The sequence below is a fragment of the Megalobrama amblycephala genome, linkage group LG8 (genome assembly GCF_018812025.1).
Source record: "Megalobrama amblycephala isolate DHTTF-2021 linkage group LG8, ASM1881202v1, whole genome shotgun sequence".
In the NCBI taxonomy this organism is placed as follows: Eukaryota; Metazoa; Chordata; class Actinopteri; order Cypriniformes; family Xenocyprididae; genus Megalobrama; species Megalobrama amblycephala.
The window spans coordinates 30,129,007-30,143,663 of record NC_063051.1 but is presented as its reverse complement, the minus strand read 5'-3'; the positions used below and the strand labels follow the sequence as shown (position 1 = coordinate 30,143,663).

Genomic DNA, 14,657 nt, shown 5'->3' with positions numbered 1-14,657 from the left:
TTTTGGGTGAACTAACCCTTTAACCTTGAGAGCTGTAAAAGTAAAAATGTGCTAATACTTGGCTATTTCAAATGGAAAGATATCAGCCAATCACAGCGGTGGGCGTTTCCACTGAAGTCTCACCGCAGACACGCCCCTTAAAATAGAGCATTCAAATCAGAGGGCTAAATTCAGGGTAGGAAAAATGCCTTTTATTTCTAAATTATGACAATTTTTGATCTAAAAAGCATACTAATATTATAAGTGCACCACAGGAAACATTATAAAACAACTCAGTTCATGACCCCTTTAAACAATAGTTGGGCAAAATGAAACTGCCCAGCAGGTTGGTCAGACGTTTAACCCATTAAACCCGTTAAAACCCGTTTTAAACCTGTTAAAACATTTAAGTTTGTCCATTTTCAACCCAACTTGGGTTTGTGTTTAAGCATGTTTTAGAGTGTACAAGGAAAGAATGTACACCATTTCTATTCAAATCTTTTTTGTAGTGCTCTGTATGTACTGATTGTACTGGCATAACAGTTCGACTATTATTGGCTCAATTCTTTTGACTAAAATTATAATAATTAATTACAGGGCCCAACCTCGCACACTGCACTAGAAATTCAAATACCTTGGATGAATGTATAAATGCGTTTCATATTTTTATAAATTAAGGTCCTGGTTTTTATGAACCAACCACACAGTTTCTTACTACCAAGTAACAGACATAAATAAGGCATCATAATGGTATCTATTTACATTAGTGCATTTTGTTCTACATAATCTGTGACCCACAATGACCACTTAGTAATGACAATCATAATCATCAGTGCTTATTAATCTATAAAGCTGGACCAATCAAGTGTGACTGATCTGGAAATGCTGCTTTTGTCTTTATATACTTTTTTTTACATATACGTTCAGTTGAACAGAGAATTATTTTGTGCTTCACCTTGAGCTTAAAAGAAGCTGATATGAGGCGTTTCATGTCTCTGGAACGGCCTCTGTAGAGGGTAATTCATTCTGTCCTTCAGATCTCCTTCTGAGCAGTTTATACAGCCCTGCAATGAAGAATATCACTGCTACTGCAGCAAAGTAACTCGCATAGATGAGGAACTGGAAAACAGCAAACAAAATTCCACAGGATATTAGCAGCTTTCATTAGGGATTCAAAAGCATTATGACACACTCAGCTGGATTCATGTTGTGCTTTACCTGTAGAAAAATGTCCAGGCCCAAACCAGCAGAATCTACTACAATCAGCGGTGAAGAAGCGTCTGCAGAACGAGTGCGATGAAAGTGTTCACTCCGAAAACTAAAGCATATCGTTTCATGCTTAAGTTAGCAGCAATCTGATACCTGCAATATAAAAGAGACACATGAATATGATCTTTCCCAACATCGATTTAAAGTGTAAAGCATTTAAATTAGTGCTGCCAAAAATGTATTAAATCACACATTTTTTCTGTAATTAATCACGATTAAAAACATTGAAGTTTTATGGAGTATATTCGTTTAATGGCATGTTTTTATGAATGAAGGCCAGTATTACTGATACTATTTATGTCTGTATGAAATTGATTTTTAAAAAACATTAATTATAGACATTTATCATTACCGTATAACTGAAAACTATCAATTTTAACATTTATTAGGCTTTAAAAAATAACTACTTTTAATTTAAGTGAACTTAAAACTATCTTCACATAAACCAATCATAATAAATGTCATATTTACCTGTCAAACAGGTGGAAATATACAGAAATTGAACTTATCAAACACTTTAAAGTCTTTACTGCATAAATTATAAATGAAATATAAGCTTCGGAGCTTTATGAATCAGTGTCGAATCAGCGGTTCGGAGCGCCAAAGTCACGTGATTTCAGCCATTGGCAGTTTGACACGCGATCTGAATCATGATTTGACACAAAAGATTCATAATGCTCTGAAGCTTCCTGAAGCAGTGTTTTGTAGTGATGTGTCGTTCTTGAACGATTCGTTCATTTTGAACGAATCTTTAATGTGACTCGGGAAGAACGAGTCGTCTCGGGGGGTGATTCGTTCAGTCGCGCATGTGCAATATTCTACAGGTTCTGTACTGGCTAGTAGTAGTTCACCTGATGATTCAATTGATTAGTTCATTTCATGAGTCTTTCGGGTTTTGAGTCGTTCCTTAATCACGTGACAGACCCATACGCTACCAATGCATTCTGAGCCGGAAAGAGAATTGATTAGTTCTTTTTATGAGTCTTTCGGGTTTTTGAGTCCTTCCTTAATCACGTGACAGACCCATACGCTATGCTGTGTGACCCAAGCACATTATATTTATTAGTAAACAACGTTAACTCTCCAGTTTTGTTTGAGTTTGTGTTACAACTGTTAAAGCTGAAGTTATCATAACCTTGATGTTTTAAACTAACATTAATAATTCAAATTCAAAATGTTATTTGCTTTTAATTTATGTCATTATGTTCTTTTTGAGCAATCTTCTTATACATATATAGACCAATATGTCAAGTCTGCCTTAGGAAAAGCAATTATTATAACAGCAAACTCAAAATTGGAGTAAAAATGAACAAACTAGGCTATAAATACTTTGTATTGTAGGCTTGGATCATTATATTATTATATAGCCTAGTGTTTATTTACAGATAGACAGTCAAAAAGATAAATTAATCAACATTTTATTTATAACAGGGCTTTATTTATTTATAATAACACACCACAGATCCTCAAGAAACAGTAACAAAAACAGTGACAGAAATGTCAGAAATAGCGTATGGGTCTGTTACGTGATTAAGGAACGACTCAAAACCCGAAAGACTCATGAAGAGAACTAATCAATTCTCTTACCGGCTCAGACTGCATTGGTTTAGCATGGGACTGCCTGTCACGTCATTAAGGAATGACTTAAACCCGAAGACTTGTCAGACAAGAGGTGAGGTGAGCTTAATCAGCTTGTCATAAACTGAAGACCCAGGTAATGAATTAATCATTTCTGAATCTTATAGCATTGTAGTTTTGTATTGTTTGTAGTGGGATCAACGTTTGCATAAGTAGTAGATGTGTTGGGGAAGTAACACGTAACATTTTAATTACATTTTGCTAAAATGAACGAAATGAACGAAATGACTCGAAAAAAGATTCGTTCATTTTGTTGAACGAGACTCAAAAGTCCGAGTCAGTAAAATGATCCGAACTTCCCATCACTAGTGTTTTGAAATCGGCCATCACTAAAGTTGTTATTTTGTTTTTTTGGCGCACCAAAAATATTCTCGTGGCTTTATAATATTAATATTAAACCACTGTACTCACATGAACTGATTTAAATATGTTTTTAGTACATTAATGGATCTTGAGAGAGGAAATGTCATTGCTCCCTATGGAAGCCTCATTGAGCCATCGGAAGCCTCACTGAGCCATTTCATCAAAAATATCTTAATTTGTGTTCTGAAGATTAATGAAGGTCTTACAGGTGTGGAACGACATGAGGGTGAGTAATAAATGACAGACATTTCATTTTTGGGTGAACTAACCCTTTAATTATGTCAGATAACACTTAAGGAAAACATGGTCAAGTCAAAGTGTCTGAATAATTTTTGGTTCCAAATTTTTAATTTTTATGTCACAGTTTATTTTGCTATCCTCACTTACATAAATGAACTATAGTGTCCTGCACCCACTAGTAAAAATATATAAAAATATCAAAAATTATCTGAATAATTTTTGGTTTGACTGTAATTGTCTAGCAAGGTAGAAATCTGATAAAATACACAAAAAATGTGTGTATTTCTAAAGCCATTGACGCAAGTAACTTAGTGATTGACACATGCAGGTAATATACTAGTGCAAGCAGAAGCAACCTATGTGTAAATGAAGAGATAATGTGCATCAAAATGAACATTAAAAACAGGCCCTTAGAGCTCTCAGGTGTGTGTAGAAGATCTGTTGAAGAGAGAAAGAGCACAAGCAGAAAGCGGAAGCCAGCTCCAGACCACAACCCTCAGAAGATCAAAGACGACACCTGATTTTCTCAAAGAACATATACTGAGTACAGAAGAGGGAAAGCTTTAAAATGTCATTGTTTATTCTGGCCCATGGAACTTCTAGCTTGGCTGGCACAGAGTGGTGCAATTTAGCTTTTGCCTTTGCAGGAAATAATAAAATGAGAATGAGGACTGCCCTCAAACTCTGATAGTGTTGTCTCAGTCTGTTTATCCCAATGGACTTTACAGAATCAGTCAAGGTTGCCAACCAGTCTCAACAGAGTGGGCCGTGGGAGTGCATTAGCAGGCACAGCTTTCCTCTGTGGTGCACTGAACGGAAGGAAGTTGCTTGTGACCAAGATAGTGTCTGCGGCCACACTAGTGAACGCTTGTGTTTTCACCAGCCGCGCCATGGTATATAGCGTCCCAGAAGCTTTTAGCTTTAGCTTCGCTAAACATAGGCGCCAAGACTGATGCCATGTCCAAGTTGCGCAGCTCAAATACAAAATAAAGTCAAAATGATCACCCTGTGAAGACTCATGCTCATATTTCACATCACTAGGAAGCCAGAATTTGACGACAAAAGATTTAGATTTTTTTTGTCCTTGTCATCCATAACTGGACTTAAGTGTATTAACTGTAGGATACAGCAAAATAAAGTATGGCATAGCAATAAACACAATTAAACCAGACAAAATATAACCATTTAGCCATTAAAAACACGAAAAATCAAGAAAAACAACGTCAGACTGGCAAATCTTATGGTCTCGCATTTTTGCCATTAAGGAAAGAATTATCACTTCAACCAGCAGATGGCAGCAGAGCTCCACTATTCACTATTTGACTAATTGAAGACATCTTTTCATAAGATTTTCCAGTTGGATTCATATTATGAAATCACAATTACAACAAAAAAAATAACTTTTTAACTTTGTGCGTGTGCGTGCATGATGTTCTCAATCTTGGATGTGTTATTTTATTTTTTTTTTTTTGTGCATTTTGGCTGATTTTATTTGACAAATTAAAACAGAGCAATATTTATAGTCGCATTAATTTATTTCTGTGTGTGTGTTTGAGAGACGTTTTGTTTGTCTATCCGTGAAAAGCAATGGGCATGTGTGTAAGCGGTCACTGGTTTTCCAGCACACAGTTGATTTCTAAAGAAAACTGATACATACTGACAGTTAACTTACGTTGCAATGGTGATAAGCAGCATGTAGGTAGCTCTGAAGATGATGTAGGCAGTGTAGCAGACCCAGATATTCCTGATGGTGTCCGTGAGAAACACACACACTGCAATGATCACAGAGAACATGCAGAGAGCAAGTTCTCCCCACACCGACCAGGACACTTTCACATAGCCTACAACAAATGCTGCAAAAGCACCTGGTGGGAAAAACATAATAATTTAATCTTGCCAAAGCACTGTTAAAATGTAATAATATGCTCATTTCCAAGGTCATAATCTCATTGTTGAGGTCTGCTAGAATACATTTACATAATTTAAAGTTCAAAAATATATATTTTTTTACTATACTCTGCCTGAAATGCCCTGTTTTAGCTCCTTTCTCTTTAAAGTCAGCTGACCCAGTCTGTTGTGACTGGTCAGCTGCTTAGAGCAGGGGTGCCCAATCCTGTTCCTGGAGATTTACTGCTGAGTTCAGACAGCAAAAGGTCTGGGGGAAAAAAAGTTCCTGGGACAAATTGTTCCAGGCAATTTCGGTGGGAACGCAGCTCAACACACGTTTTCAAATAATCCTGAAGGATTTGATTAGTTGCATCAGGTGCATTTAATTAAGGTCAAAGCTAAACTCTGCAGGGCTGTGGCCCTCCAGGAACTGAGTTTAACACCCCTGCTCTGAAGAAAGATAAAATTTAAAGCATAATAGGTGCCCTTTTATTGCGAATTGTGTCTGTTGTTATTTGGGTCAATGACGTGACAGGTTTTTTTGTCCAAAGGCTTTAATAATAATAATAAAAACAAAGATATGGCATCTAAAGTATGTGAGTTAGTATAACTTGATCTCTTTTATTGAATCCAAAAGGTTTTAATTATAAATTCGCTTCATATAAAGGTATTTTAAAGATTTTGAAGTGTCAAAAGGTCATTCGGTTTAACTCTCCAAAGGCCAATACAGCCATTTCATTTGTGATTAAAATATCTTAAAATGTAATAAATGTTTATTTTTTTATTTCTGACATGATTTTAGAACGTCATATGTCAACATAGTGCAAAATGGTATTAAAATTATGTGTAGAAGTGGTTGTTTTGTTATGAGAAAGAATGTCCGGAAAAATGAATTTCATTTACGTCATTTGGAGTAACCAATATAAAGGGACCATTTTGGATCAAGTCATGCGGTCAGTATCATGTGACAGGATGTGACATCATTCAGACGCCTGCAAAGGACAACAAAGTAACTAACTCGCTTTTATCTATTTGAAAAATTCATGTTTTCACTTGCTAATACGCATGTCCCGAAACATCAGGTCATTCGGTGCAACCGCTATAAAACATGGAAAATGTGGTAATATTTTAAAAACTTCTACTAAATATAAAATTGTCCTTTTCCTAGCTAGCTAGATATCAGCATGTTAGCATTGTTTGAAAATATCATCATTCGGTGTAACCAAAAGAGTCATTTGGTAAAACCAAAATTTTGGTTAAACCGAATGAATGTTTTGGTGACAAATTTTGTCCATATTGTAAAAAATGACAAAAGCAGTGTTAATAAAACTTCAAAATTAATTATATCTCCATTAGGTTTTTTTTTTTTACACTGTTAAAAACCTTATTAGTCAATGACCCATATATGATTGTTGAATTTGTGCTGAAAATTATGAAAGTGAGGATTTGTCAAGAATTGAAGTTGAATATTTAAGAAATAAAATGGATTATAAACAGATGGCCATACCAAGCACAGTAGCAATGGTCTCCACATATCCATTGTAGATCACAAAATCACTGGAAGGCAAGATTTTCTCCCAAAGTGCTTGAGTGTAATTAATCACCTGGATGTAACCACACGTGGACAAAGCCCACCACACTGACCAGGCCAGAAGGGTAGGGCATGAGTAACACTGCAGGAAGTCTGCCCAGAGCACTGACAACACTTCCAGTAATCTATTATTGCTAGTGTTGTCCTTGAGAGTCTGAAAATCAAACAAATGAGTCAAAACCAAGTCATAGACAGTCATCTGAGAAACATGCATACGTCTGTGAACATATCAGTATAAATGATTAACAAAAAAGAACATTTGTCAGACTTTGGTTAAACTTTGAAACAGATTAAGGCTCTGTTTACACTAGGCTCTGAAGCACGTTGGAAAGGTCATGCGTGACGTAGTGAAGTACCGCGGTAGGGTCATTTTCTCTGCCAACTTCAAAATCGTCGTTTTACCTTTTTTTAATAAAGGCCGTTTGACTTAGTCTTTGCACATTCACTTTGTAACACTGGATCAGTACTTCTGCCGACATCACGCGTGACCTTTCCAACGTGATTACGTAATGTGTGGAGCATCACAGAGCAGTGCAAGACGAGCATTTGTGGTTAAAAAGTATATAAATGTTGATTGTTTTTAGAAAATGTCCGATGGTTTCTCTAGATAAGACCCTTATTCCTCGTCTGGGATCATGTAGAGCTCTTTGAAGCTGCACTGAAACTGACATTTGGACCTTCAACCCGTTGAACCCCAGTGAAGTCCACTATATGGAGAAAAATCCTGGAATGTTTTCCTCAAAAACCTTCATTTCTTTTCGACTGAAGAAAGAAAGATATAAACATCTTGGATGACATGGGGGTGAGTAAATTATCAAGAAATTTTCATTCTGAAGCGAACTAATCCTTTAAACACCTCTGATTGGCCATTGTCCAGATTTAAACGTCTCTGATTGGCCATCTCGCGTTCAAGCCAAAGCGTCCCAGATGGCTGATCCCAGTATAGGTCATAAACCCTGCCCTCTCCATGTAATGTCATGGGACGTCAAATATTTTTTTCCAAAGATGGTTTCTGTCATTTTAGGCAGTTTTTAAATCACGCTGATGTAAGTTCAAGTGTTCGTTCTTTAAATAAGTTATTTGATGCTATAAAATCGCGGGTTTTGACATCATGATTGACAGCTTCTCTGAGTGAAGTAGCCACTGAAGCACCAACAAACTTTTTTTCTGGATCTTCGGGAGGAGATCGGAGCTTTAACTTTAATTTCTACATTTCCAGAATTATTTATTTCACACTGACATAATGAGTTTTTCTGTTTATTAATCGATTCTGCAGGAGTGTGGGCGGGGCCTTGAGATCGCAGGAGTGTGGGCGGGGCCTTGAGATCGCGGGAGTGTGGGCGGGGCCTTGAGATCGCGGGAGTGTGGGCGGGGCCTTGAGATCGCGGGTTGAGGGAGGGGCCTTGAGATCGCGGAGTGTGGGGGGGCCTTGAGATCGCGGGTTGAGGGAGGGGCCTTGAGATCGCGGGGTGTGGGGGGGCCTTGAGATCGCGGGGTGTGGGGGGGCCTTGAGATCGCGGGGTGTGGGCGGGTCTTGAGATCGCGGGAGTGTGGGCGGGGCCTTGAGATCGCGGGATGAGGGAGGGGCCTTGAGATCGCGGGGTGTGGGAGGGGCCTTGAGATCACGGGGTGTGGGCGGGCCTTGAGATCGCGGGAGTATGGGCGGGGCCTTGAGATCGTGGGGTGTGGGAGGGGCCTTGAGATCACGGGTGTGGGCGGGGCCTTGAGATCAGCAGGAGTGTGGGCGGGGCCTTGAGATCGCAGGAGTGTGGGCGGGGCCTTGAGATCGGGGTGATGGGCAGGGCCTTGAGATCGCAGGAGTGTGGGCGGGGTCTTGAGATCGCGGGGTATGGGCGGGGCCTTGAGATCGCAGGAGTATGGGCGGGGCCTTGAGATCGTGGGGTGAGGGAGGGGCCTTGAGATCGCAGGAGTGTGGGCGGGGCCTTGAGATCGTGGGGTGAGGGAGGGGCCTTGAGATCGCAGGAGTATGGGCGGGGCCTTGAGATCGTGGGTGAGGGAGGGGCCTTGAGATCGCGGGAGTATGGGCGGGGCCTTGAGATCGCGGGGTGTGGGGGGCCTTGAGATCGGGGGTGAGGGAGGGGCCTTGAGATCACGGGGGTGTGGGCGGTGCCTTGAGATCGCGGGAGTATGGGCGGGGCCTTGAGATCGTGGGGTGAGGGAGGGGCCTTGAGATCACGGGGGTGTGGGCGGTGCCTTGAGATCGTGGGAGTATGGGCGGGGCCTTGAGATCGTGGGGTGAGGGAGGGGCCTTGAGATCGCAGGAGTGTGGGCGGGGCCTTGAGATCGTGGCTCCAATTCATGCTCACTGACTCTTAATATTGTTTAATAAAGCATTTTAGAAGAGCAAACAAATAAACCATATACATTTTTTTAAATGATATTATCATAAACTACCCACCGTTCTTTCATCTGCACTAAGCTGCACTTTGGACTCTGGATCCTCTGGATTCTCGATCATGTGACTGCGGTTCATGGGTTCCAGTACGGCTTCATCCTGAGCGCTGCTCTCTTTCTGGTGAAAGAACAGGCTCTTCTCGGGCATGGGTAGGAACCAAGGGGCAACAAAGGCTATGCAGGAGGACGCCAGTGTGATGACGCTCAAGTAAAAAAGAGGTACACTGGCTACAGACACCAGAATCTGTCCAATGAATGAGCCAATGGCTGAGCCCAACAGTGTGATGCTACGACAAAAACCAGTCACCTTCTGGTAATGAGACGGCTCCACAACACTGTAGATGTAGGAGTAGTACGCAACTTCAGTGGCCGTGGCCACACCGAAGAAGAACTCCAGTAACTGCATGGCCCGCACGCCCTGGGCCTTCATGAGCATAGCATATGTCACTATGAAGCTGGCCGCCTGGAGGATGAGCACAGGCTTGTAGCGAAGGTAATCTGTGGCCAGGAAAACAGGGAAAAGCAGGACAAGGTAGGAATATGTCCAAAATGGATAGATCTGGCTCACAACCTGTGATGAAAGTTAAAGTAGTTAGAAGAGGCAATAATAGATAAGAATGCTTATGATAAGATTCAAATCTAGCTTAAAATTTAAAGGGTTAGTTCACCCAAAAATGAAAATAATGTCATTTATTCCTCGCCCTCATGCCGTTCCACACCCGTAAGACCTTCATTCATCTTCAGAACACAAATTAAGATATTTTTGATGAAATCCGATGGCTCAGTGAGGCCTGCATAGCCAGCAATGACATTTCCTCTCTCAAGATCCATTAATGTACTAAAAACATATTTAAATCAGTTCATGTGAGTACAGTGGTTCAATATTAATATTATAAAGCCACGAGAATATTGAAAGTGCAGGCCTCACTGAGCCATCGGATTTCATCAAAAATATCTTAATTTGTGTTCTGAAGATGAACGAAGGTCTTACGGGTGTGGAACGACATGAGAGTGAGTAATTAATGACATTGCTTTCATTTTTGGGTGAACTAACCCTTTAACTCCAAAAAAAGAAAGTAATGTGGTGTGACCATTAAATAAAAAGCACTGCAGTAACGCTTTCCTTACACCTTAAATATATTGCATAAAAATGCAAGTGTACAAATTTTAATTAAGTGAATTAAAATACAACAAAGGTTTTTACAAATTATCACAAATTGTTAATTAATGAATATAATAAATTTTGGGGACATTTTACAACCTGAACTAACCTTAGAGGGATTCTCTCTATGACATCAATTCCTGTTTATATATAAGGGCCGTTCTACAGAATTGGTGCAAACTGCTGTCTCACAACCAAAATACACATTTAAAAAGCATTTTAGTATTCAAATTTTAGATGTATACTAAGATCTTTCTATTATCCATTGAATCCCACAATAATATTTAAAATATCAGTAAGATTAATATATAAAATATATTAATTTATTGGGTACTTTCATCTGAGAGGTGGCTGTCCCGAACTCTAACATCTAAATTTCAACTTATGAAAATATTGAAATAATTTTTGCAATTTTTTTTCCTTTTTTTTTTTTTTTTTTTTTATATTTTTGATTTTTTTAAAAAGTGAAAAAATATTTTATATTTTGTTTGTAAATCATGAACTTTATGGAAAAAAAAAAAAAAAAAGTTCTGCATTTTCATGTCACTACTGAAACAGTGTATGTTTTAGTCCATTGGCTGAGATTTTAACCACATCAGGAAATATTCCTGTGTTCCTCCTCTCTTAGCCTCTCTTTCACAGCAGATAGATCATCATTCTGAGTTAAATGTGTTCAAAAGTCTGAAAATCTGTGTGGAGCTTTAAGGAACGTCACTAACAAACACCATTTTCTGCAATTAAGCAAACTTTTATGGGAGTTATTCCATTAAATGTAGTTATGGGAGTACAACTGTTGAGAACTGTGCTAGCTAACCACGTGCTGAAAATCGTCATTGAGCGGAAAATCGTCACAACCGAAAAGGTGACAACCGGAAAGTTTCAGTTTCAGTTTCAGTTGACGTCATTGTTTTTTGGGGGGATATTCGATCAAGTTTAGTTTTTGCGTGTACAACAGATAACATTTTCCAAAATATCCCAAAACTTTCTGAAAATACAATATGAGAATTAACTGCACAATTACTAGAAATGTGTACCTTGGGATATTATACAATTTGCATACATACAAAATTTGTGGAAAAATAATTTTTTTTATATAAATATTTATAAATATAATTTTTTTCTTAAATATATACATGTATGTGCATGTATTTATATATACATAATTATTATACACAGAACACACACATATATTACGTAAACACAGACTTTATTTTGCAAGCGATTAATCGCGATTAATTGTTGTGCAGCCCTATCCAACTTAATTCTGTATAATGACCACCAGTATATATTCTGAGAAAAATACTAATAATGAATTATTATGCCAAACTACTCAATAAGGTTTTCCAGGGCAGGACAGTTGAATTAATTAATTAATAGATTCATTAGCGGACCAAAAAATGTCTGTCATGTCTGAAAGCTGGGATACAGAAACTATGCAAGCTCACAGTCTACATTTAGACAGATGATGACCACACAAACTCTCTGAAGCCTAAAAATCTCATGATGCAGCTTTAGTAATTAATGCAGGATTTGGCTTTTGTGAAGAGATTAAACTTCTGGGATTAGACAAAATAGTTGGCAAAGTTGACTTCCAATACCCAAGTATATTCTTCCCATCATCTCTTTCTCTTTAAATGTTCTTTCACATCGTGCTCAGTGAGGAAGTAACAGAATGAGAAGCGTGTCAAACTGACGCACGTGTTCATTATCCTTATTAAATTCTACACTAATGTATCTTATTTCACTCTAATAAAATCGAAAGGACTCATTCTGGTTTATGTATCGGAATTATAACCTAACCTGTGGTAAAACCTACTGCGGTAAAGTTTGGTTTTATGCCCTCAATAATTTTCCTGCAGTGCAAAATTGTTCATATGAGTAATTTATTATTTTACCATGTATATCTGTTAAAAAAAAAAAAAAAAAAAAACATATGTATGCATGTTTGTATGAATGTTATGTCATTGTCAAACATTAATGAGTAAATGAAAATGATATTTGAACTATTGTTTCATTTAATTTAGCATTTATTAGCGATTTTCACAATAAATATAGTTTCAAGACAGAAAATGCATGCTTCTACTTTACAAGTAAGCGTAATCTATTTTCAGGTGACAAAGATTGATCATTTAAAAATTATTTAAGGGCAATAACATAAATAACCATTAAAAATAAGTTATAAAGTTTTCAAACTTGCTTTAAATAAAAAATTGTTAATCTATTTATAAATCAATAAAGTATAAAAAATTTAGTATTTTCAGGCATCGCAATATAAAAAAAAAAAAAAATCAAGGTAATCTGATACATTTTTATAAATGACTCAAGTGAAAATACACACTTTTCAGACGGTCCCTTACTTCGCCAGCGCACATTCAATGATATTCAGAGGATACAATATGACATCAGATCATTAATAGTGTATACTTTAACTATAGTTTTTGTAGTAAAACTGTGGTTATACAAATGGTAATCAATTCAGCAGAAAAACAAAACAAAACAAAACAAAAAAACATACACTTTCACTATACTTTTCACAAGAAATCCACACTGCAGTGTACACATTACCTCAGTCTCAGTCAGGTTCTTGTCAGGTCCCATTAAAAACGAGGTTAGAAAAGGTTCGAGTGGTCTGTGGCTGCTGAAAAACCCATAAACGCACAGCAAAACAGTAGGGTAAAGCCATGGTTCAGACATAATCGCTTGCGCCAATTGACCTCCAAGCTACGAACGATGCATTTCTCAATAACTCTCTCGCCGGTTTGCACGCAAGGTAGTCAAGAGGACAAGCGGCGCGGGAAAATGAAGTCACCAACTATAGACAGCCTGTATGGCAAGCTGTTTTAGCATTTAAACCAGAGATGCACCGATTGCAATTTTCTTGGCCGATTCCGATTTCCGATTTTTTGTTAGTGAGATCGGCTGATACCGATTTTTGCCGATTCCGATTTTCTTTCTATAATTGACAACATATACAAACAAAAATTACTTTTCTTCAATGCAAAGTTTTATTTTCATTAAAAAAAAAAGTAAAAGTCAGTAATAAAATATAAACAGCTCAAATAAATGCAATAGAATAAAGAGAGCTATGAAACTAAGTTTTCTGGTTTCTATTCAGGTAAGAAATACTACAGAAATTAAAGTAATCAAATGTAAAATGACACATTCAGTGTTATTTTACATTGGTTACCTTAATTTCTGTAGTCTTTATTGTAAATATTACTACAGATCAATTCTTACCATTAAAGTTATAAAACTTATTCAGTCAAGACAAGAGCTGAAATTGATTTGTTCTTTGATTAACATGACAGACAGCAGCAGGAATATTGGACTGCTGTCCCTTTAAGAGTTTATGAACGGTGTTCAACGGACCCAATACTGTTCCACATGACATGGGTTCACTTTCTTAGCCATTTAACGATTCAAAACTGACTGTGTTTATCTGAATACTCGCCAAGATTGCCTGTTTTGACATACTTTTGTATGTATTTGACAGTTTAAGCGCATTATGCTACTCGTTTTGGTACTTGTGAGTTTGTTTGACTTCTGTCTCTGTTTGAGACCGAGCGTTAATGTGAAAAACATTAACGTAAATTATTATGGAGCTAATGAGAAAGTATGATTCCGACGCTATCTCTGACAACTATAACCTTAGAAAACGGTTCATTTCAAGATATCTCTAATTAAGTTTTGCTTAGTCAAAAATCCATGTAATTTGACTAGTAATAAATTACTTAAAGATATCTACATAGGCCTATGTATTTTTTGGATATCTTAAAAAACGATGAATTAAATACATCTCCAATTTGATTATGACAAGACAAAACCCAGTTAGACATATCTCAAATTATAATTTGCACTAGTGGTGATTAAATTAGAGATATCTCTAACTAGGTTTTGTCTAGTCATAATCAAATTGGAGATATATTTAATTACAATTTCTACTAGTCAAAACTCATTTGTAGATATCCGAAAATATTTTCCAATTGAAGTCAATGGAAGAATATGACTAGTCATAAAAGCATTGTGGATATCTGTAGGCTAATGTATATTACGACTAGTCAAATTAACACTGTAGATATCTTCAATGCATATTATGACTAGTGACAATCACAT

General features: G+C 37.4%; 2 protein-coding genes across 3 annotated transcripts in view; one reads left to right on the top strand and one right to left on the bottom strand.

Moving 5' to 3' along the window:
• Positions 1 to 13,345, bottom strand: slc19a2 (solute carrier family 19 member 2). The gene is given in 7 exon segments (XM_048200470.1): positions 1 to 1,098; positions 1,198 to 1,248; positions 1,251 to 1,341; positions 5,162 to 5,354; positions 6,884 to 7,121; positions 9,387 to 9,953; positions 13,110 to 13,345. Coding segments are annotated over 7 exon segments (1,401 nt in total). The 5' UTR covers positions 13,239 to 13,345; the 3' UTR covers positions 1 to 966.
• The window catches only part of zgc:161969 (uncharacterized protein LOC569044 homolog), a 26,657-nt gene continuing 19,754 nt past the window's right edge, over positions 7,755 to 14,657 (top strand). The window contains exon 1 of one of the 2 annotated variants that reach the window (XM_048200466.1): positions 7,755 to 7,769. In XM_048200466.1, the coding sequence (XP_048056423.1) occupies positions 7,764 to 7,769 (6 nt within the window). In that variant the 5' untranslated portion in view covers positions 7,755 to 7,763. The remainder of the gene's footprint in view (positions 7,770 to 14,657) is intronic. The other variant, XM_048200467.1, reaches the window with a different exon arrangement.